This window comes from Neofelis nebulosa, chromosome 14, assembly GCF_028018385.1.
Source record: "Neofelis nebulosa isolate mNeoNeb1 chromosome 14, mNeoNeb1.pri, whole genome shotgun sequence".
NCBI classification, from domain to species: Eukaryota; Metazoa; Chordata; class Mammalia; order Carnivora; family Felidae; genus Neofelis; species Neofelis nebulosa.
In genome coordinates, this window is record NC_080795.1 from 621792 (window position 1) to 646969 (window position 25178).

At 41.0% G+C, this 25178-nt stretch overlaps 1 protein-coding gene across 6 annotated transcripts in view; it reads left to right on the plus strand.

Moving 5' to 3' along the window:
• Positions 1 to 25178, plus strand: part of SPIDR (scaffold protein involved in DNA repair) — a 504687-nt gene that overhangs the window by 446982 nt on the left and 32527 nt on the right. For all 6 annotated transcript variants that reach the window (XM_058698529.1, XM_058698531.1, XM_058698530.1 and 3 more), the window contains one exon: positions 24023 to 24110. In XM_058698529.1, coding sequence (XP_058554512.1) covers positions 24023 to 24110 — 88 coding nt within the window. The remainder of the gene's footprint in view (positions 1 to 24022; positions 24111 to 25178) is intronic.

A 25178-nucleotide genomic window follows, 5' to 3' on the forward strand; every position in this document is an offset into this window, starting at 1 on the left:
GGATAGTTCCCTTTGCTATGCAGAAGCTTTCTATTTTGATATAGTCCCAATGGTTTTTCATTTTTGTTTCCCTTGCCTCGGGAGACATACCTAGAAAAGTGTTGGCTGTGGCCAGTGTCAGAGAAATTACTGCCTGTTTCTTATCTAGGATTTTGATAGTTTCAAATCTTACATGTAGATCTTTAATCCATTTTGAGTTTATTTTTGTGTATGATGGTAGAAAGTGGTACAGTTTTATTCTTTTGAATGTAGCTGTCCAGCACCATTTATTGAAGAGACTATCTTTTCCCCCATTGTATAGTCTTGCCCCCTTTGTCATAGATTAATGGACCATATAAGCATGGGTTTATTTCTAGGCTCTCTGTTCTGTTCCATTGATCCATGTATCTGTTTTTGTGCTAGTACTGTGCTGTTTTGACTGCTAGCTTTGTAGTATATCTTAAAATCTGGGACTTTGATATTTCCAGCTTTGTTCTTCTTTCTCAATATTGCTTAAAGGGTGAAATTTTTTCATTCATGACAACACGGATGGACCTATTATGCTAAGTGAAATAAGTCGGACACAGAAAGACAAATACCATATGATTTCACTCATATGTGGAATCTAAACAACAAAACAAATGAATAAACAGACTAACAGCAGAATCAGCCCTATAATATACAAAAAACAAACTGATAGTTGCCAGTGGGAAAAGGGGTAGGGAGATGGGTAAAACTGGTAAAGGGGAGTGGAGGTACAGGCTTCTAGTTATATAGTGAATAAGTCACAGGAATAAAGGCACGGCATGGGGGATGTAGTCAATGATACTGTAATAGTGTTGTATGGTGACAGAAGGTAGCCACAACTGTGTTGAGCATCACATATAGAGAGATTGAATCACTGTGTTGTACACCTGAAACTAATATAATGTATGTCAACTACACACAAAATTAAAAAATAAATAAATGATCCCAGCCTTAAAAAAGAAAAGGAAATACAATTAGAAACAAAGGAAGGCATATATTCCAAAGAAGGAATGAAGTGGCAAACAAAAAGGGTTTTTAGTGAGTCAGAAGTAAACTGAGGAAAAAGAATGAAATGTTGACACACGGTACAATATGGATGAACCTTGAAAACGTGCTAGGTGAAAAAAAACCAGACACATATTATATGATTCCATTTATATGACGTGCCCAGAAGAGACAAATCCCTGAAGACAAAAAGCAGACTGGTGACTGCCAGAGGTTGGGTAGAGGAGAGAATGAGAACGACTGTTCATGGGTATGGGGTGCTTTAGGGGTGGTGAAAATATTCTGGAACTAGATAGAGGTGATGGTGGCACCACATTGAGAATATAGTAAATGAATCGTGTAATTTAAAATGGTTAATTTTATGTTATATGAATTTTACCTCAATTTTTTTTTGAGAGAGAGAAGCAGGGCTCATCCAATGCAAGGCTCAAGCTCACCCAGTGTGGTACTTGAACTCATGAGTTCCACATCATGAACTGAGTCGAAGTCAGATGCTTAATGACTGAACCACCCAGGCGCCCACCTCAATTTTTAAAAAGGAAAAAAGAAAAATTAACTGATTGCCTAAAAAGTGCTTATACTGCGTTATGAAAATGGGTACAAGGAGCACCTGGGTGGCTCTGTCAGTTAAACGTCTGACTCTTGATCACTAGTTCAAGCCCCATGTTGGGCTCCATGCTGGTCAAGAAGCCTACTTTAAAAGAAAAAAGAAAAAAAAAGTTACAGATGTTTCCTAAGTCCAGTTGAAGAAGGTTTCTAAATGGAACCTCTGGGCATAATTTCACATATCTCAAAAAGACACAACTAGGGAGTAGGGGCTCAGAAAGGAATGCCAGTTATTTCTTAACTGTTATTTTGGGGAACTTAGGACAAAGATTTATTAAAATGGAAATTCCTCTAAATCATTCATTTCCTTTTCTTTCAATGAAAGATCCTTAATGTAAGAAAGCTATTTTCTATCTCCTCTAATTTGTTTTTATTATCAGTGATAGTGAAAATCAAGACATTGATTAAAGCATACAAAGAGAACAAAACAACAGATTGCATCGAGCCTTGGCAAGTTGATCACAGGAAGATGACAACCCCAACCCACCTAAGAGATTCTCTTCGTCTTATTTATTTCTTTATTTTTAGAGAGGAAGAGAGCGTGAGTGGGGGAGAGGGACAGATGGAGGGAATCTCAAGCAGTCTCCATGCTCAGTGTGGAACCCTACATGGGGGCTTGATCCCACAACTCTAGGGGCCCTACATGGAGGCTTGATCTCACAACTCTAGGATCATGACCTGAGCCAAAATCAAGAGTTGGGCACTCAACTGAACCACCCAGGTGCCCAGAGATTCTCTTTGAACTGCACAGGCCAAGCATTAACCATTGTTAAGATTATTACCCTAATAGTCTTTAGAAAACCTGTTCTAAATAACATAAATAATAAACATAAATAACATGATTTATGAATAAACATAAATTCACAATGTTGTCCATTAGATATAGATTCTGTTTTGACTATATATTTTTACATGTTGCTTTCTCTTCCCTTATCCATCCATTAACACACCAGCTTATTGTGTATACATGGATAGTGTCCTAGTTCCAGTCTTCAAAGATATTCTATCAGGTAGAATGAAAATAAGTGATAACAGTATCATAAGGTTTTTGCTGGATTGGATGGATATTCCCCTCATCTGCTTGGGTCAGTAGGAGGGCTTTCAAACAAGAAGGCCTTCAGGGTGTGACTTGTAGGTTCATCAGGTTTCCAGGCAAACACCCATAAGAGAGCATTTTCTCAGCCATAAATTTATTTTCCCATTATCTTTTGACCAAAAGCAGACTACCATTCAGAAGCCAAGTGTTATTTTCCCTTGTGTCCTCAGTAGCAGTTAACATAGTTTTCAATAAAAACCTGACAAATAAATGATAAAGTCAGAACCAAGACATTCACAAATATTTCTTGGCCATATAAAACAAAAATTTTAGTAGTACTCTCAAACCGGTCTTTGATCTTCCTCCTTCACTTCACTACCTGCTCCCTCATAACCAAGAGACAGAGTAGAACCAAGTTAACTTGGAATTGTTTAACAATGGCAGCCAGGCCTATGCCAGGGGACTTGTTTGTTAAAAACAAAACCCACATTCCAAGAGCTTTGCTGGTCACTGAGTAGAGACAATTGGGATTCCATGTTAATAAAGGGCACAGGTCTCAGAATCAATATATCTGAGTTGTGTATTAGCTCTTGGGTTTGCTGATTAATTGAAACTGATCCTAGCCTTAGTTATCACTCAGGATAAATAACATTTACTTCCCAAGGTTGTTAGGGTAACTTTATGAAATAATACATAAAAGTACATGAAAATGTTTTGTACACTCTAAAACACTATATAAACAGGGTTCTTTCCTTCTTCCTCCTACTTTATTTTTTCTTTTCTAATTAACTGAAAAGTACAAATCTGGCCTAAATTGATCTAAGACTTTGTTGTCTTGTTTTTACAAACACAATGGAAAGAGAAAGACAACAGAGTAATTTAGAAGAATGATAATTAGAAGTTGGAAGTGGTCCACTTTTTTCTAAGAAAGAAGAGAAATCCAGTTGGAAATTGCCAGGCCTTGTCAGTTGCCCCATCATAATGGGAAAGGATGGATAGTGAAACCAGTGGAATTAAAAGTACAGAGAGATTTAGTTAAAACAAGGATCAAAGAAACCAGAAGGAAGATCAGCTGATACATGAACATAAAAATAACTTGTACCTGTCCCTCCAGCTTAGCAGTTTATCTAGTTAATTTGCATTGCAGCACAATAAGTCTAGAATTCAGTAAAGGGCAGGAGTTTTGTTTTGTTTTGTTTTGTTTTGTTTTGTTTTGTTTTGTTTATTCATTCTTTCTCTTGGAAATCTCAACAGTTCCACTTTCTTCCCCCTGCTGTTCTTTTCCTCATGAAAATCATAATTCTCTATAGTGGGAGGCCAGTAGTTTTCAAACTTTTGAATTTTTTAAAAAAAATAGAAATCTAAAGTAGTGTTAAAACAAATCCGTGTGGGAGCTGTTTTGTTAAAAACTGGGAAGTGGATGGATCAAGGCCACCAAGCCTCCACCCATCTCCTTAGGGCTCCAGCAGCATAGTTTCAAAGTAATTGTTAAGGATTCTTTGCTCCTATAAACATTTTACATATCAATATATATATTTACCCCCCTTTCTCAGGTTAATAGCTTGTGATAATAGTTATTATCATGAGGGTATGGATAACAGTATGCTTGAGAAACTGAGTGGGAGTGTGTTCCTATGTTAATCTCAAATGTGAAATAAAAATACTTAGTTTAAATATGCTGCCATTAACTGGTTTTTCAGATTTGGGAAATCTTTAGGTTTTAATTTTATTTATTTTTAAAATTTTTTAAGTTTTTTTTTAAGTAATCTCTACATCCAACATGGGGCTCACACTCATGACCCCAAGATCAAGAGTCACATGCTCTGCCAATGGAGCCAGCCAGGCGCCCCTTATAGGTTTTAATTTTAGATAGAATACTCTTAAATCTTTATGAATTTGCCAAGAAAATATCTGTCTGTTAATATGGGGCAAAGAAGTGAAAAGGAAAGTTTCAGTGTCACTAAGGTCGCTCTTTCACTTAGCCCTCCAACTAGCTGCCAAATTAGGTGGTATTATTCTGTTTTCAATGAAGATCCCGAAACTCACTGAAATTAAATAATTTGGCTCCAAGTATGTGAGCTGGGCCTCAAGCCAGTCCGCCAGATTCCAAAGCCTGCATTTTTGGTACTGCAGCTGACATTTAATTGCTTCCAGTTTTAGGGGAATTCATTTCTGTAAATTTCCCATTTGCTGTATGGTTATAATCCCTGGCCCTTAAATAAGAAATCTGATTACTTCTTGTCAGTGACGTTAGTATTAATTTAGATTCTTGGTGTTTTCCAGTGTTTTCTCTAAATGATAGCAATAAGCTATCTATGCTAGAATTATCTTGAGTAACCAGGAATAGTATCAGATCCATAGTAAATACACTGAATGCTTCAGGTTTAGTTACAGATTTTCTGTTTCAGGTGCTTGGATATTTATTAATGAAAACGTCAATTCTACGAAAGGTAATTTTCATTACCATTTTAGAAACAGGCAAGAGAATTTGCTTCTTTCCTAGAATTGCCAACAGTGGAATGGATCATCATGAAGGCCATTGAGCCTGGACCACACATTTATAAAAAGTCTCACATTAGGACTTTCAATATTATCTGTAGATGAGATAATAATATTAGCCACTGGTAGCTGTTGCTGTTCAAATAATTAATATATAAAAGGTAAAGGATATTAATAATCTCCCTTTTCTCTTGTTATTCATTCCAGTGAGTGTGATCTTCCACACCTTTCTTCATGAATGTACACATATCTTTATTTTTTATTTTGTTTTTTTAAATGTTTATTTTTGAGAAAGAGAGAGAGAGTGCAGGGGAGGGGGAGAGAGAGAGAGAGAAAGAGGATCTGAAGCAGGCTCCAGGCTCCATGCTGTCAACGCAGGCCTCAAACCCACCAACTGTAAGATCATGACCTGAGCCGAAGTCGGATGCTTAACCAACTGAGCCACCCAGGCACCCCAACACATCTTCAAATAAGGAGATAGAACTTGCTTTTTTCACTTAATAATCTCATGAGGATGTCCCTTTCCTTGTGGACATTCAGGTTGTTTCCAGTTTTTGCCACTTCAAAGCTATGCTGCAACAAACATCCTTGTATGTGTGCATGTCTCCTTTATTGATCTTTTTAAGTTTATTTATTTATTCTGAGAGAGAGAGAGAGCACATGCACATGTGTGAGCGGGGAAGGGGCAGAGAGAGAAGGAGACGCAGAATCTGAAGCAGGCTCCACGCTCAGAGCTGTCAGCACAGAGCCCGATGCTGGGCTCGAACTCAGGAACCGTGAGGTCGTGACCTGTGAGATCACAACCTGAGCCGAAGTCGGACGCTCAACCTACTGAGCCACCCAGGCGCCTCGAGTGTAGAGTGATTATAAAGCACACCCATGAGACACCTGGGCAGCTCAGTGGGTTAAGCTTCCAACTTTTGATTTTCGCTCAGGTCATGATCTCACAAGTTGGTCACACTCTGCGCTGACAGTATGGATTTGGCTTGGGATTCTCTCTCTCCCCCTCTCTCTCTCTGCCTCTTTCTCTCTCTCTCTCTCTCTCTCTCTCTCTCTGTCTCAAAATAAATAAATAAAACTTTAAAAAAAAAAAAGCACAGCCATGAAGCCACTACCAAATTCAAGAACAAAACATGATCAGTGTCCAGAAGCCACCCCCAGGATGTGACATCTCCTGTCCCTCCACTGGAGATCATTTCATTCTTCAGATTTCTTCTGTTTTTCTTTATAGTTTTGACATTTTGAATACATTCTTAAAAATATGGTTAGCCTGGCCTATTTCTGACCTTTATAGAAATGGTACCATAGTTGTATATTCTTAAGTTGTGCTTCTTTCACTCACCAAAGAGATGCCACAGGCCACAGCTGTGTGCAGCAGCCATCAGACTCAGGGTGGGGTCCCTCACACTGAGCACCTGTGTGTTGATACTTGGTTACACCAATAAACTTTGTAAGATGCATCCATTGATTGTAGGAAACTCTGGCTTGTTCATTTTCATTCTAAACGTATGCATTTACCACAGTCTCTTTGGCCATATAATCATTCTCAGCATTTCTGGACATTACAGACAGTGGCATGTGGCCCTCGTGCACAGGTGAGTGCCTATCCTGGTGAGGTAGAGGGGAGGAGGGTGCTTCTTCACCCTGCGTTCCAGTCTCCTCACCTGTTAGCATTGTGAAGTATTCCTGCTGCCCTACTTTCTTTCCATCATTTGGTGTCTTTAGATGTCTTTTCCTGATTTTTTTCAGACTTTGTTATTTTTCAGCTTGATGACTCTGTAGTGGAATGTGATTGTGGTTTAAATTGCAATTCCTTGATTACTTGCTGAGGCTGAGAAACTTTTGCTATGTTTACTGGTCCTTTCTGTTTCCTCTTTGGTCTTTTCCGGTCTGTTGCTTGTTTTCCTTTTGGAGTGTGGAGCTTTGTATATTCTGAATAGGAGTCTGTCAGTGGTTCTATATGACTTATGTGTCATATAGGTGGTATGTCTGTTTGTTCTTTTTTATTAGCTGAATTACTTAATTTATCAAAGTCCTCAATCTTTTCTTTTATGGTTAGTGCTTTCTTTTACTTGTTTATGAAATCTTTTCACACCCCAAAGTCATGAATGACACTTCAATTTGGGATAGCTTTCCCAAAGCAGAACTGCTTAGGCCAAGAACACGTAACTAGACTTGTTTTCATGACCTTACAGGCAGGGCCACACGAAGCATCATAAGTGACTTTGGAATGACCCTTAGCTCTCCTGGGACCACCCCTAGCATAGTGGGTGGCTGGGTCTCCTTCCCCCAGGTCCAAGAAACCTGCTTATGGGTAATGAGATTAACCGAGGCACCAAGGGAGACCATGAAATGTAAAGACGTCAAATGTGTGTTTAGAATTACAAGGGTTACCGTTTATCGTATGTCACATATCATGCTGGATATGCACAGTGTGTATAATCCTCAAAATAACCCCTCAAAGCAAATATTATTTTATCCATTTCACAGATGAGGAACTTAAAGCTCATCAAGAGTAAATATTTTACCCTAAACCCACCTTTAAATGGCTCCAAGGCAAGTTTTGCTTCTGTTACAGCATCCTGAAGCATAGCTTGATTGTACTTGAGTTGCAGTTAGGGGTACAGGATGGTGTGGCACATCACAATTACAGAGAAACCACCGTCCCTACCCTCAGTTACTGTCTGTGATTGGATGCAGTGGGGTAGAGGTAAGGCATTAGGGCTCCCCAGTTCAGGCTGCCTCTCCAATGACATATGCTCAGAAATGCCAGTTTCAGAACTGGGGGCTTACATTGCTTCCTGCCCCAGTAGTGTGGGGGAAAGGTCCTGTACCTCTGTGTTTCCAGCACCATAATTTTCTGCCTGAAACTGTGCACGCAGTAGTGCAGATTGATTTACTAACTAGGTTGGAGCCCACTCACTTGGTAAGTTTTGTTGTTTTCCTCTTTATTATTTGGCATGCCATTGTCAATTATTTCAATCTTATAAGGAGTATATGAAGAGAGACTACTTGATATGTAAAGTCATGATAATAGATTGTTAAGGAAGCAAGTTTTTCATTTAAGTGTCAGCACACTTGTGATAATGTTTGGTAAAAAATGTGTATCTATCAAAAAATATGGGCTGACAGATTTTGTGTGGAAACGTGGGTGTTCCTGCCTCCACACTGGTGAATAAGTAGATGACATGACACTTTTGAAATACCACCTGGGACATGAGAAAGACCTAGAACTTGGCAGAGTTCTAGACAGCAACATGTTGGAGGAATTTTTTATTTCCCTTATAATGGTGTGTGTGCATGATTTCCTGCTAAGGTAGACCAGAAACATGCAAGAACTTGTTCTATACAAAACCGTGCTAGTTAGTGTGTGTGTGTGTGTGTGTGTGTATTTTTTTTTAAGTAGGCTCCACACCCAGTGTGGAGCCCAACACAGGGCTTGAACTCATAACCCTGAGATCAACACCTGAACTGAGGTCAAGAGTCAGATGCTTAACAAACTGAGCCACCCGGGCACCCCTGCATTAGTTAATATTTTTATAGCCCAAATCTTGAAGAAAGAATAGAGATTGAGAAGGACATTTTTTAATAAAAGTAGATATCCTATAAACTAAGAGGCATTCCATATTTATAAATTTATCTTACATAATCATAGCAGTTTAATCAGTGATTGAAAGGAGTAGAGCAAAAAGCTTAATTTCAGGTGTGTATTTAATTTACTTTTTTCACTTTCTCCAACAATCTACAGTTTGAAAAGTACCTTCCTGATATTCTGTGGACTAACCTTGGAAAATGTTATTCCCTACATCTATAAGGTATTTTGGGGATATTCTTAGTAGACAAATGTGTCTGGGGTCAAAGTGCCCCATTTGATGCCCTTGCTGGCTGCTTGACCTTGGGAAAGGTATGTCCCTGCAGGAGACTAGCTAGAGGGCTACATAAGTATGTGTGTACAGGTGCTGAGGTCCAGGCCCAGCCAGTGGTACATCCACAGTAAATACAACCATCCCAGCAACATTACTAAAAAGCTGTTATACAGTGTGCATTGTTACTTTCAGTATCTCTCTCGTCACCAAAGAAGGTTTAAATCTGAAATTGCTTCTTGAAATTCAGCCATCAATTACAACAACCTGTTCTGAAAACTATCCGTGTCTTTTTACAGATGTTTATGTAAACTCAGATGAAAAATATGTCTTTTTCCTAATATTAATGTTCTCCTTAGCCTCAGCACACTTACAGCTTCTGTCCCAGAGTTCAGGGTGGGCCTGTGCAGGGCCACGGACTCCCTCCCGTGGGTCAGCAGCATGCCTGGCTCACCTGGGACGTGGAGGCACCCATGACCCATGTGGGGGAACATGGAGCTAGTGCCCCATGTCCTGCCTGTCTTGACTTAGAAAAGGAAGAGTGGACATTGTAAAGGAAGGGTGTGAAGGATTGTCTAGCTTTCCCCAGTCTCTCTCCTCTTTCCTCCCAGCTCTCATACTGCCCACTGGGTCCCATGTAAACTTTCCAGTGAAGACGACAGCATCACTCTTTGATTACAAAAGTACTCAACCTTTTGTTTTCCAGAATCTTTGGGATCAGCTTGGGTGAGAGCTTCTAGTAAAGGAAAGAAAGATGATATTTGTAGCAAAATAATTAAGCAGAGCTGAAGGGGGTGTGACACTGGACACATTTCAGGTCAGGGTTGAAGGTCTCTTTGCTAGAGATCCTTGTCTCAAGGTAGTTAGACTTTTCAAATAACAACTTTATTGAGATGCAGTTTACCCTCCATAAAACTTACCCTTCTAAAAGTAAACCATTCAGTGGGTTTTTATATTCACAAAGCTGTGTGAGCATCATCACTGTCTAATTTCAGAACATTTTTACACCCCAGAAAGAAACCCCGTACCCATTAGCGGTCACTTCCTGTTCCCCTCAGCCCCTGACAAACATCAGTCTGCTTTCTGTCCGTATGGATTTGCATATACTGAACACCTCATACAAATGGAACCACGTGTACTGTGGCCTTTCGTGCCTGGATTTTTGCACTTAGTATAATGTTTTTGAGGGTCATCCACGTTGTGGCAGGTAGCAGTGCTTCTTTCCTTTCATGGTTGCCAGATACGCCGGACTTGCTTATGTTTTCACCAACTGATGGACATTGGGGTTGTTTCCACTTGCTAGCTATCGTGAATAATAATGACTTACCCTGTGAGCACTCATATACAGTTTTTGCACGGACACAGTCTATTTCGGGTAGATACCTAGGATCAGGATTGCTGGGTCACTGCCAAACTGTTTTCCAAAGTGACTTCCCCAATGCTACCATCTTACCAGCATTACATTTTAAATCACCGGGTTACCTAATCTTGTTAGGATCTCAAGGTTTCCATGGCTCCTATCGATTTGTTAAGGATCTCCTGAGCCATCTAATAAGGTCTTCTCTAGTGGATCAAACCCTTTTCAAGGAAATGCACTTGAGTGTCATGACAAATGCTTGTTTAATTCAAACCTTTTTCAAGGAAATGCACTTGAGTGTCATGACAAATGCTTGTTTAATTCATTCAAAGTTCTCTTTTGACTTTTCGAAGGTGACATAAAAGGACATAATGGGACATAAGCTGCCTTCTGGAAGACAGTCTTTTTTCTTCTTAAATTAGGTCAAAACTGTATTTATAATTAGCACAGAGTCTGACACTGGATTAATTAAATGAATAGGTGTGATTAGGCAAAAGAAAATCAGAAACCATAGGTTTCTTAAAAGGAAAGTCAAGGGCTTATGAAAAATTCTCAAATGGAAGCATTGTGGGACAAGAAAGCCAGCCTCCTGAGAGTGGACCCGATGTGCCTGTCCTCTGCGGAATCCTCAGCAGCCAGATGGGGATGTGCCCAAGATGCACTTAATGCCTGGATGGTGGTGTAAAGGCATGTGGTCTGGCCACCCCATGCTCACTGGAGCACCCAGCTCCTCCCCAGTCACTTTCCAGTACTGCATAGGGAAGGCACACAGCACACTGGCACCTGTCACACACAGTGAGTTGCTTCAGTGCTTCCATTTGAGAATTGTTCATACGCAAGCTGATTTCAGATGGCAGCAGGCCTTGGAAAAAAGAGGATGAGGTGGGGTTTAGGTGGGGTGGCGATGATGTGCTCTGGGCTCCTGGGCTCCGCTCTGCTGCCCAGGTCAGTGTTCTGAGTGCCCCCAGTGCCACCCCAGCAGCAAGCTGTCCTCAGGCATAAACAGCGTATTAGACAACGAAGGCACATCTTTAAAGAGCCTTCTTATTGAACCTTGAAGATACTTGACGATCCCTCTACAGTCTGAGAAAGACAGGGAGCGAATCACTTTTTATGCTGTATTCACTTTGGGTGTAGGAGATACGTAGTGAAGGTTTAACATTTCCTTCTTCTCTTCGAGCATTTTCACTTGTACCAAATAAAAGCAGTCATGCCTAGAAAGATGGCCTGTGCAAGGTGACTTACACACTTGCCTTTATGGAGAGAGGCTGTGTTGTTCCCATCCCCTACCACCTGTAACATGACACATGACTAATTCTGTTGCTGCAGCAGGCATGTCCGCACACACCCCTCCTCCCAGCCTGTCCAGCACAAGTCTCCCAGGGCTCTCCTGTTACCATTCTCACTTCTAGGACCTCCTGGGGTTCAGTGATGCCCGTGTTTATGGAGCAAGAGGTAACTTTGACCCAGATCATACGTGTCATGGGAGAGTTTTAAATGTCACCAGATCCTGGTAGATTGGTTTGATCTGGAGTTGGCTTCAGCCTCAGGCTGTTGGTGGTGGTGCCTGGAACTTCTGTGCTCTCCCCACGGAGTGGTTTGGCCATGGCGTGGGTGGTCTGCAGGGGGTGACATCCCATGGAGTGTGGTGGGGGTGCGTGGGTGCTCTGCAGGGGGTGACATCCCCTGGAGTGTGGTGGGCATGGCGTGGGCGGTCTGCAGGGGGTGACCTCCTGTGGAGTGGCGTGGGTAGTCTGCAGGGGGTGACATCCCCTGGAGTGTGGTGGGTGTGGCGTGGGTGGTCTGCAGGGGTGACATCCCATGGAGTGGCATGGGTGCTCTGCAGGGGGTGACATCCCCTGGAGTGTGGTGGACGTGGTGTGGATGCTCTGCAGGAGGTGGCATCCCATGGACTGGTGTGGGCTTGGCCTGGGTGCTGTGCAGGTGGTTTTAACACTGCAGGAAAAGGAGCCACCCCTGCAGACCACAGGCACCTGGACGCAGGCAGTGGAGGACACGTGGTGGCTATAAAACCTCTGTAAGAAATACTTTCTTTTTATCTAAGTTAAACTGCTATATCTTACTAGAAAGGGTAACCTTAAGTAAGTCAATTAATTTGCTATGATTTTTTAAGCCTTCTTTTTTCATGTTTATTTCTGTTGAGAGAGAGAGGGAGAGAGGGAGAGAGCATGAGCAGGGGAGGGGCAGATAGACGGGGAGAGAGAGAATCCCAACCAGGCTCACACTGTCAGCACAGAGTCCGACGTGGGACCTGAACCCACTTAATGTGAGATCATGACCTGAGCCGAAACCAAGAGTCAGACTCAACCAGCTGAGTCACCCTAATTTGTGCCCCTAATTTGCTGTGATTTTTATCTGTACAAAGAAGGTTGTAAGTGAAACTTAATATATGTAAATATGTTTACATATTAAAACAGTCCTTGGCCCATAGTAAAATTACCAAGTAATTATTAGTAGCTGTTACTATTATGCTTATATCTGGATTTTCAAGAGGGAATACCTTTCTAAGAAAAGAGGATTTGGTGGCACCTGGGTGGCTCAGTTGTTGGAGCGTTCAACCTCGGCTTAGGTCATGATCTCAAGGTTCGTGTTTCGGGCTCCACATCAGGCTCTGTGCTGACAGCTCGAATCCAGGACCCTAGTTCGAATTCTGTGTCTCACTCTCTCACTCTGCCTCTCCCCCACTCATGCTCTGTCTCTCTGTCTCTGAAGAATGAATAACTGTTAAAAAAATTTTTTTTAAAAAAGAGGATTTGTTGCCTTTCTAGGATTTCTAGAGTGGTTTTGAACACCTACAAGTGATATTCCCCTACCTATTCTCATACCTGTGTTCTTGCACAGACGTTAACAATGGTCCCTGCAGGAGTAGTCACGTTAAGACTGCTTCACCTTTGCTGTTCTCTTTGGCACGGACAAGATGTTCACGGTGTGGAGTGCAGGGCCTCCTCCCTTGGGTGAGCAGGTGTGCACCCACCCCCCAGGAAGACATCTTCCTCAGGATCTCCATAGGTCTGGCTCAACACTGCCAATTGGCCTGCTTCTAGAACTCCTGTATTCTTTATTTTTTTATTTTATTTTTGAGAGAGAGAGACCAAGCACGAGTGGGTAAGAGGCAGAGAGAGAGGGAGACACAGAATCCAAAGCAGGCTCCAGGCTCTGAGCTGTCAGCACAGAGCCTGATGCAGGACTCAAACTCACAGACAATGTGATCATGACCTGAGCTGAAGTCGGACGCTTAACCGAATGAGCCACCCTTGCGCCCCTAGAACTACTATATTCTTGTTGGGTGTTGGGCCACGAGAAAGTATAAAGTGATAAGAATTGTTATATTATTTGCAAGTAACCAGATGCATTGATCTAATTTTATAAAGAGTGGAAAGTTATCTTTATAACTGAAAATAATATTCCTGTATAAGTTGAGCACTATTAATAAGGATTCAGGAAAAAGGAAGAAATTATATCTTAGGCTGCATTGAAATTGTATGTAAACATACAACTGACCAGAAATGCCTGAAGCCTATTGTCAGGCACGTAGAGCCAGTGCTATGAGGTGGAACATGTGTGGCCTGTGTCTTCTCATGGTGGGCGGCCATCGTCCAGCACACAGGGAGACAAAGACATGCCAGGAAGGTAGTGGACTCAATCTTGAGCAACACTGAGGTTTAAAGAACAGTTGCAACTTCTTGGTCTCAGGAGCCCATTATACTCTTCAAAATTAATGAGACCCCAAGGAGATTTTCTTTTAGTGTGGGTTATATTGATTAAAATTTACTGTATTTGAAATTAAAATGGAGAAAACTTAAATATTGATTACTTCACCTAAAAATCCCAATAATAAGCCCATTAAATAATAACATAAATAGTATTTTTATGAAAAATGTTTTCTAAAACAAAACCACTTTAGCGAGAAGAGTAGTATTGTTTTATGTTTTGCTGATCTCTTTAATGTCTGGACTAATGGAAAACAATGGAATATCATTTCTGCTCTGCATTCAAACTGTTGTAGCATCATGCATCCTGTGGCCTCTGGAAAACTCCATTTTGCACACATGAGAAAGGAAAATAAGGTCTTAGAAAATAGTTCTGGCCATGTGGGCCACCTGAAAGGGTATCCCCAAGCCCCTCTTTGAGAAACATGGGTCTGAAGTATTCCATTTTTCAGACAATCTGTGTTGCAGAGTTTGAGTACTACTATAATAGTAGGTATGGAGAAATTACCAACCAATAGTAGGAATGGAAGAAATTGCCATTTCCAATGGCAAATTTCAGGAACATTTTATACCCAAAATATATGCTTGATTTAAAAAAAACAAAACAAAACAAAAAACCCTAAGTATGAACTAACTCAGTGGACCAGGTTGCTTCCTTACATGTTGCCTTCCTATTATAGTTGATATCACCATTGTAGTTTAAATCTCCTGGAGCAAATTCCACTCTATCCGCAGCCAAAAGAAAGTGGTTCAGGCAGTCTTAGATTACTCAGGGAACACTTGGGAGTAGTATGTAGATGAGACTATATAAGATGGGGAAAATAACTGAGAAAACAGGCCAAGCAGGCAGGTAGTATCAGTTAACAATCTGGTATGCAGAGGGGGAAACCTGCCCCCTTTGCCTTCTTCCAGTGGACTGGAGGCCATGAACGTCTTCGTTTCCCTTGCTTCGAGTGGTTGGTTTTCCAGATAGCGTTAATTATCTACTAGTCAAAATAAAGAAGATTGGATATAATGAAACCAGAGGAAGTCAATCATTTGCTGCAGCAAAACATCTATAAAATTTGTGTGGAAATATGTAAATTTAGCATTGTTTCAAATGGCATTGAGGCTGGAACGCCAGTTCCAGTTGTACATGTTTCTGACATTCCTTTCTGATATCGTCCCCAGCCACCCTCCTTACTCTCGCAGCCTCCTTTTCAGACCCAGGCAGAGGGCCTGCTGTTGCTGCTACAGGACTAACCCCAGGACTCTTTAGCGCATCACATGACCCAGAGCACGGAGAGCTGCCTTTCTCAGCCACAAGTCCTCTAAGTGGATGTATCCACTGGTGTTCTCTGAGCATGCATAGCTTACTCAATTCCATGCACTGTTCTTGCACAAGGATGGGGTACGTTGGCTCTTACTAACCCCAGGAGAGACATCCGAGTGTGGACACCATTTCAGATTCTTATGCCAAATTTATGAGACTTTTTTCTGGAGATGCCCTCAAGTTGGTCCCCTCCTCCTAGAAACTCCTTTGTGTACTTCTACTTAGATTTTAACAGTTTCTAGAATATTCCCCAAATAAACTATAGGCAAGAAAATGATTTTTTTTTCATTCTGAGAAATAAGTGACTTTGCTTCTTAACCAACACCCAAAGCCCTTTGCAGCATGAGAAGTCTTCAGTCAGCCAGGCTTATAGATCATTCTGCAGAAGGCATTTAGCATAGATGGTCGGCTATTTCTAGCTGCTCCATACTGTGGCACTTTCATAGAAAGGACATATATCTTGTTCCCACTCCTCTATCAGCCACTGCAAACTTCACCTTTACCTAACACTGGAGATTTTGGAATCACATTTCCTTCTCAAGCAGAGACACATGTCAGCAAGGAATGCTAGCATTATAAATTGGAGAACCACCAAATCCTAGAAGGGAGGAAAGTGAGTCCAAGAGAGATTTCAGGACTTGCCCACATTATGTATGAAAGGTGTCCTCTCTATACCCCATTCTGCCTCCAGCACTCCATCAAAGCAAATCCCATCTCCAGCAGCATTGGTTGGGTTGGAGATGTGTACCCCAAGGCATGATGGGGCAGTATTCCCTTCTGAACAACCTTCACCTCTATTGCAATCCTAAGTTCCAATCAATCTCTGGGACCTTAATTAGATTTAAAAAGTGTGATACTCTTCATTCTATTGTATCTCTCCTAAGGGGTCACTCCAAGAACTTTTTCCTAAGTACTCTAAGAAGGCACCTTTTATACTGTAACCAGTCCCAGTTAGGGGTGGCGCTTGCTTTAGAGAGAGTGGAAGAGTTGAAAACCATTTTAAAGTAAATCTCATGTCCCACATCCTGCTTATGCTGTTGGTCATAGGAGTAAGTATCTTCGAAAAGAGTATATACCTTGGGGGCGCCTGGGTGCCTCAGTTAAGCGTCCAACTTCAGCTCAGGTCATGATCTCACAGTTGGTGAGTTCGAGCCCTGTGTCGGGCTCTGTGCTAACAGCTCAGAGCCTGGATCCTGCTTCAGATTCTGTCTCCATCTCTCTGCCCTTTCCACCCCCCACCCATGCTCTATCTCTGTCTCTCTCACAAATATGAAAAATAAAACTTGAAAAAAAAATTTTTTTAAAGGAAAAGAGTATACTTTGCAGTTATGAATAGTTGTATCATTAGTTTATTCTATGCTAGTACTTAACACACCTAGACTATTTATAAGAAAGTGGGTGAAGCCTACACAGGATCTCTGTACTATCTTTGCTACTTTCTATGAGTCTATAATTAGTTCAAAATAAGGTTTTTTAAAAAATCAAATGAATTACTGATTAAATAGTTTAAAATAGTAATAAGTAATGGTGAGTTAAATTATATTACTTTTGGGGGACTTTATTTGAATGTACCTAAAAACACCAATAGTAGCAATAGCAGTTACCATTTATGCCACAGTCAGGCACAAAGGATACATTCCATACAGAATGTATGGAAACATGTCCACAGTCCCGTGGCTGGGTGGATCACAGCTAGGCTCAGACCAGACCTGTGTGAAACTAAAGACGATGTGCTCTTCACTTTAAGATACTTCTCTCCATTGGTTACCACTGTTTTATTGTTTTGTTTTGTTTTGTTTTTTAATTTTACTTTTTATTTTTTAAAATTTACATTCAAATTAGTTAGCATATAGTGAAACAATGATTTCAGGAGGAGATTCCTTAATGCCCCTTACCCATTTAGCCCATCCCCCCTCCCACAACCCCTCCAGCAACCCTGATTGTTCTCCATATTTATGGGTCTCTTATGTTTTGTCCCCCTCCCTGTTATTATATTATTTTGGTTTCTCTTCCCTTATGCTCATCTGTTTTGTCTCTTAAAGTTCTCATATCAGTGAAGTCATATGATTTTTGTCTTTCTCTGACTAATTTCACTTAGCATAATACCCTCCAGTTCCATCCATTGCAACATAGTTGCAAATGGCAAGATTTCATTCTTTGATTGCTGAGGAATATTCCATTATACATACGTACCACATCTTCTTTATCCATTCATCCATCAATGGATATTTGGGCTCTTTCCATACTTTGGCTATTGTTGATAGTGCTGTTCTAAACATGGGGGTGCATGTGTCCCTTCAAAACAGCACACCTGTATCCCGTGGATAAATGCCTAGTAGTGCAATTGCTGGGTCATAGGGTAGTTCTATTTTTAGTTTTTTGAGGAACCTCCATACGGTTTTCCAGAGTGACTGCACCAGCTTGCATTCCCACCAACAATGCAAAAGAGATCCTCTTTCTCCGCATCCTCCTTGCCAACATCTGTTGTTGCCTGAGTTGTTAATGTTAGCCATACTGACAGGTGTAAGGTGGTATCTCATTGTGGTTTTGACTTGTATTTCCCTGATGATGAGTGATGTTGAGCATTTTCTCATGTGTCTGTTGGCCATCTGGATGTCTTCCTTGGGGAAGTGTCTATTCATGTCTTTCGCCCATTTCTTCACTGGATTATTTGTTTTTTTGGGTGTTGAGTTTGATAAGTTCTTTATAGATTTTTGGATACTAACCCTTTATCTGGTATGTCATTTGCAAATATCTTCTCCCATTCTGTCAGTTGCCTTTTAGTTTTGCTGATTGTTTCCTTTGCTGTGTAGAAGCTTTTTATTTTGATGAGGTCTCAGTAGTTCATTTTTGCTTTTGTTTCCCTTTCCTCCGGAGACATGCTGAGTAAGAAGTTGCTGCGGGCAAGATCAAAGAGGTTTTTGCCGGGGCGCCTGGGTGGCGCAGTCGGTTAAGCGTCCGACTTCAGCCAGGTCACGATCTCGCGGTCCGTGAGTTCGAGCCCCGCGTCGGGCTCCGGGCTGATGGCTCGGAGCCTGGAGCCTGTTTCCGATTCTGTGTCTCCCTCTCTCTCTGCCCCTCCCCCGTTCATTCTCTGTCTCTCTCTGTCCCAAAAATAAATTAAAAATGTTGAAAAAAAAAATTCAGAGAGGTTTTTGCCTACTTTGTCCTTGAGGATTTTGATGGCTTCCTGTCTTACATTGAGGTGTTTCGTCCATTTTGAGTTTATTTTTGTGTCTGGTGTAAGAAAGTGGTCCAGGTTCATTCTTCTGCATGTCGCTGTCCAGTTTTCCCAGCACCGCTTGCTGAAGAGACTGTCTTTATTCCATTGGATATTCTTTCCTGCTTTGTCAAAGATTAGTTGGCCATACGTTTGTGGGTCCATTTCTGTTCTCTATTCTGTCCCATTGATCTGAGTGTCTGTTCTTGTGCCATGGTTACCACTGTTTTAACAGAGCCCCAGCTTTTTGGTTTTCAAAATAGATTATAAAAGTGTTGTATATGTTCTGTTAAAATTTCAAAGCATCCGAAAAGCATAAAAGTGAATATAGAATAAAAAAACCAAGTGTTCTTTTATAAATCATTCCAGATATAAAATTTCATGTTTCCAAATTTTTTTAAATATGTGTAATAACTTACAAACAAAATTGGATTTATAACCCCACACATTGTTGGGATGTAAAATGGTGCAGTGCCAGCACTATGCACCACAGTTAGGTAATTCCTCAAAAAGTTAAACACAGAATTACCATATGACCCAGCAAATTACTCCTAGGTTATCTGCGTAAGAGAATTGAAAACATGTGTCCACACAGAAACTTGTATATGGGTGTTCATAGCAACAGTTTTCATTAACAGCCGAGAAGTGGAAACAACCCAAATGTCCATGAACTGATGAATGGATAATAAAATGTCATTTATCCATACCATGGATTATTCAGCCAAAAAAGGAATATAGTACTGACACATGCTATAACATAGATGAACCTTAAAAACATGATGCTGAGTAAAAGAAGCCAGACAAAAAAGACCACATTTAATATTATTCCATTTATATACAATGTCCATAAAAACAGCAAGGAGATCTGTAGCAAGAGTGACTGCTGATGGGCACAGCACAGGGTGTATCTGGGATGGTATTGGCATGAGGAAACATTCTGGAAGTAGACAGTGGTGAAAGTTCCACAAGCCTATGAATACACTAAAAACCATGCACTGTACACTTTAAAAGGATGAATTTTTTGGTATGTGACATATCTCAATTTTAAAAATTAGATTTAAGGGCACTCGGGAGGCTCAGTTGGTTAAGCGTCTGACTCTTGATTTCAGCTCAGGTCATGATCAGGTTCATGGGATAAAGCCCCAAGTTGGGCTCTGCACTGACAGCATGCAGCCTGCTTGGGATTCTCTCTCTCTTTCTCTCTCTGCCCCTCTCCCACCCACAAGCACGCAGTGTGCACACGCTAAATAAATAAATAAATAAATAAACAAACCAACAAACAGTTTAAAAACTAAATTGAAAAATAAAATAAAAATTGTGTTCTGCTGTAAAGAATTTGGGATGCTCATATTATATCACATCTCACATAGAAGGGAGTATAACTCTTTCCATGAGCTGTCAACAATCCTCAGCCAAAATACTGGGTACTCATTTTCATGGTAAATATAACTTTTTTATGAAAAATGAGTATACATACATATATATATATATATGCATGTATATATATAACAAAATACAATTTTAACCATTTTAAGTGTGCATTTTGGTAAATATAATTTTAATATGTGCGTATATCTTGATGTCTTCCCATTTAAATATTACCCTGTTGCTATAAATAAAATATAGCTATGGAAGCTTTCTAGTTTTCTGAGATGTGACCCAAATTTTTCTGCAGATTCACTTTATGCAATCTATAAATTAAGATATATCCTAAGAAATTTATTCTGGCAAAATGATGTTTTCAGATTTTTTTTTCATATTTTTTTACCATAAACTGGATGACTTTTTCTGTATGTCCTTTTCCCCCTCTATTTTAATTAAACATATATTTTACAAACTTTAAAAAAAATGAAAATGTAAACTTTTGGTGGCATCTACCCATCAGATAATTTGTTTGTTGTTTTAAACATATTTTAAAGGGGCGGCTTTTTAGAAAGAATGAGTTTCCTATGCAACAAAGTGAAACCTGATACAAAAATGAATGGGAAGGGGGCGCCTGGGTGGCGCAGTCGGTTAAGCGTCCGACTTCAGCCAGGTCACGATCTCACGGTCCGTGAGTTCGAGCCCCGCGTCAGGCTCTGGGCTGATGGCTCGGAGCCTGGAGCCTGTTTCCGATTCTGTGTCTCCCTCTCTCTCTGCCCCTCCCCCGTTCATGCTCTGTCTCTCTCTGTCCCAAAAATAAATTAAAAACGTTGAAAAAAAAAAAAACAAAACAAAAATGAATGGGAAGGACTGAAGTGAGAAGAACAATACACTGTAACTGTGCCAAAAGTTAGCTTCAGCACAAAGTCTGTCCAATTAGAGGCTGGAGTCATTTCGAGGGATGTGCGTGCTGCCTGAGACGAAAGCTCTAGTTCACAGAGCCATCTGAATCATATCTATTTTTCAAAACAGTAGAGAAGCTGATTTTTTATAAGACTGTTTTTTATTTAATGCATTAAAGTATAAATGTGTAACCGGTCCAAACTTTTAAAATTAGCCACTAGCATCCTCTAAATAAGTAAGCATCATTAAATTCAAATAGAACTTTTCTAAGGCTATATTCATAGTATAGCACTTGTCAAAGAAAATTCCAAGGGAACACTGCTTCCAAAAAGGACTTCATGGTTATAAATTGAAGAAACTTCCATTTGTCCAGATCTTACATGTATCTTTTACACCAGGTTTTCCAGAGTCTTCCACTCCAGTGTGTCTGGCTAAGCCACAGGTAGGCTGCATGCGACAACCCTAACCCACCATAGAACCCTGTCTTCTTGGAGTTTATGGACTCCACACAACAGAAACTCTAAAAATTTAGGAAAATCGATAAACACTTGGTCACTCTCTGGAAAGTGTTATTTTCCTGTTCTGTATAACGAATCATCTTTTCATCATACCTTTAATTTGACTCTGTTCCTTCACAAAGAAGATCACTCTGGGGTTAAAATCTTGTCTTCAACTGGGAAATTTTTGAACAGAAAACAGCATAGAAGTTAATAGCCTAAGGGCGCTTGGATGGCCTAGTCAGTTAAGTGCCTGACTCTTGATCTCGGCTCAAGATCTTGGGGTCGTGAGATCCAGCCCTACGTAGGGTTCAGCATGGAGCCTGATTGGAATACTCTCTCTCTCTCTCTCTCTCTCTCTCTCTCTCTCTCTCTCGCCCCTACCCCCCTCAAAAAATAAATAAATAAACTTTAAAAAAAAAAGAAGCTAATAGCCTAAACAATTAGCAATATGAATAATTACAAGAGCATCAGATGCCCAACATGTTGAGTACTTATTCTGAGCATAGAAACCCTAGTAGATGCTGTACTCGCAGTATGTTTTTCACCCCTTGCAGTAACACAACAGGTGTGTACTGATCTCTCCCAACTTTACAGAAGAGGAGACGGAAGGTGCAGGAATTAAGCAAACTTTCTTAAGGTTTCACAGTATATAAAATGCAGAACTAGAACAAGAGACAGGTCTTGTTGCAAGGCCCATGCTGTACCCACTGCGTCGTAAATGAGGGGCTTGAGCAAAGTCTTAGCTTTGCCTTTGAAATGTAGCAGGTCTAAGGTGGGAAATGGACATATTTATTGGTGTAGAAAATTACTGTTTGCCCGCCAACCTTGCATTTCACCAGACTGCAAATAGGAAATGAGCATATCAAATGTGTTAGGTCTGATTTCTGCAGTGAGGTATGTAGGTGTTTGTGATAGCTGGGTGTCAGTTCCTCATCCACCAAGTCTCTTGACCACTTTGTCTGGGCTGGCACTTCTCTGCAACCAGGACAAATTGATGCCCACCCACTGGGGAGCTCACATCAAACAGTGAGAGGATGGCAGAGGAACATGAGTCAGGTGGCATGCTCCAGGAAAAAAAAGGAGCCAAGCCAGGAGCAGGAAGTACTGGGCACGTGGCAGACAGAGAGCAAGAGGCAAGTCCGTGTCCCATATCCTTCCTGCCACCCCACCCACCCCCGGGAGAGACATCATGGGCCCACCCCATTCCTTAGTCTTGGGGAAGGGCAGTGAGAGGTCAAATGAGCTTACCTCTGCACCTTCCCTGACAGCTTTTCCTGACCTTAGGTAGCCCTGGGTCCCCCAGCCCTGTCCGTCACTCACACAGAGAGCTGCAACAGGGTACTTCTCAGAATTAATCAAGAGAGGGAGAGAGTAAATTTTCACTAGGCAATCCCTTTTTACCATGTGTTACCCACATTTTGCTTATTTGTTTGCTTGATTTTGACCCAAAACCTAAAAATTCACAGGAATGCTATTGAGCTTGGTGTTTGTCACAGGCTATGCCCTACGATTCTATTGAAATTGATTTGAGGAACCCAAAGGGGGTGGGGAGGTGCTTGTGTTGTCTAGAGCAAGCTAAGACCCTCATCTTCAGGTTCTGAGTTGTTCAGTTTTGTTAGCTGCTAGATCCTAAGCACCTAAAACTTGCTGTTAAACATTGAAAGAAATAAGAATATATAGATATTTACTCACACATGCATTCTATCTTGTTGAGAGAGCAAAATCTAAGAAGGCTTTGTGAGATGTGTGTGTATGTGCACGCGTGCGTGTATACCAACTAAAATGGGGGAGTTTTTTAGTGTGATAAAATGTAAATAACATAAATTTTCCACCTTAACCATTAGTGGTGTCATTGAGTACATTCACACTGTTCAACATCCATCACACCCCTCCAGCTCTAGAATGTTTCCATCTTCCCAAACTAAAACTCCATGACCATTCAACACTAACCGCCTGTTTCCCACCCCCTCAGCCCTTAGCAACCATCATTCCACTTTCTGTTTGTACAAGTTTGATTGCTCTAGGAACCTCATGAGTGGAATCATATAATATTTGTCCTTGTACGTCTGGCTATCTTTTTTACTTTAGATAGCTTATTGATAATTTTTCTTCTTATGAGTAATACATACCTATTTTGGAAAAAGATAGGAAACACATAAAAGCCAAAGGAAGAAAGTGTTACTTCTAAGCTGCACTCAGATAACCACTAAAATCATTTGTATATCTTTCAGTATCCTTTTCTTTTGGCTTATTACATGTAGGTATGTGCATAGATACATACATAGAGAAAGACATTATAGTTTGTTGCCTGCTTTTCCATTAGCAAGGTATCAGAAACATTTTCCCATTTTCTTAAACACTTCTATGTAACCACTTCAATGGCTGTACAATACTTGATTGGGGAGCTGTATCACAATGTAATGGACAAACTCCTTCCTGTTCTTGCGCGATTTCAAAGGCCTGTTTGTGTGACAGTGTCTTCCCCATCCGAATCAGCACACATCCTGAATGGTGTCTCCTTGGCATTAGGGATAGTACCTGTTAAGCAAAACTGCACATGCCCAGATCATGAACAGGCACTGAAGTGATGAATACCATCAACAGCATCTTTTTTTTTTCCAGGACAGCAGGGCTTTTCAGCTTGATTGACACCATGTGGCCTCCAGCCATGCCTCTGAAAGCACCTGGCCGTGGCCAAGCCCATGAAGAGGTAAGCCAGCATCTGAGGGGCTTCCCCTGACTGACACCTGCACCATGCCAGGTGCTGAGTCAGGCCCCACCCACAGTTCACATCCCCGAGAAGCCGAGGTCCAGTAACTATCAGCCAGGAGGACAGAGATTCAGACTAGTTCACCTCAGTCTAAAGTCCAGCCTCTAGCTGCTTTCTTTGCTATGCCACACTCCATTCTTCTTGAGGTTAATTTATGACGATGTCTTAAAACCACAACCACTGCATGCCATTGTAACAATTAGGGTCTTAGCCTCGTACTAAATAAGACACAGGGTGTTTTCCCCTCTGCCTCCCAGATACTGTTAGAACCAACATTCAGTTACCAATTAGAGCACAAACTCATATAATGTGGTAAATAAAACCCATGGTATTGGTACAACTACCCGGTTAGCCAGGGATTTCCCTTCTACTGCATCAAATTGTTTATGGTAGTTGCTCACAGGTAGTAAAACTGACTGATTAAAATGTGTCCCTTCTTCACCATCCTCAAATATATCCACCAGACTGGCCAGCGGCTGCTTTGGGCCATAGCTCTGAAAGCTGAAAACTGGGGGCTGTCTTGTTTGTGTGGTAGCTGAGTTCCTAGCAGACTGCTAAGACTATAACTCTGTACTGTGCTAGACCAGTAAACAGTTGTCAACAATACCCATTTTTTTTAAAAGGGAAGAAGTGTACTTATTTTTTTATTTATTTTTAATGTGTATTCATTTTTTGAGAGAGAGAGAGCATAAGTGGGGCAGGGGCAGAGAGGGGTGGGGGAACACAGAATGTGAAGCAGGCTCCAGGCTCTGAGCTGTCAGTACAGAGCCCGATGCAGGGCTCGAGATCATGACCTGAGCTGAAGTCAGACACTTAACAGACTGAGCCACCCAGGCGCTCAAAGAGGAAGAAGTTTCTAAATGGTGTTTTCAGATATACTCTGAAGAATGGTTTGTTTTTGTTTTTGTTATTTAATTTTTTTAAGTTTATTTATTTACTTAGAGAGAGAGCTCGGGAGGGGCAGAGAGGGGGAGAGAGAGAATCCCAAGCAGGCTCCACATTACCAGC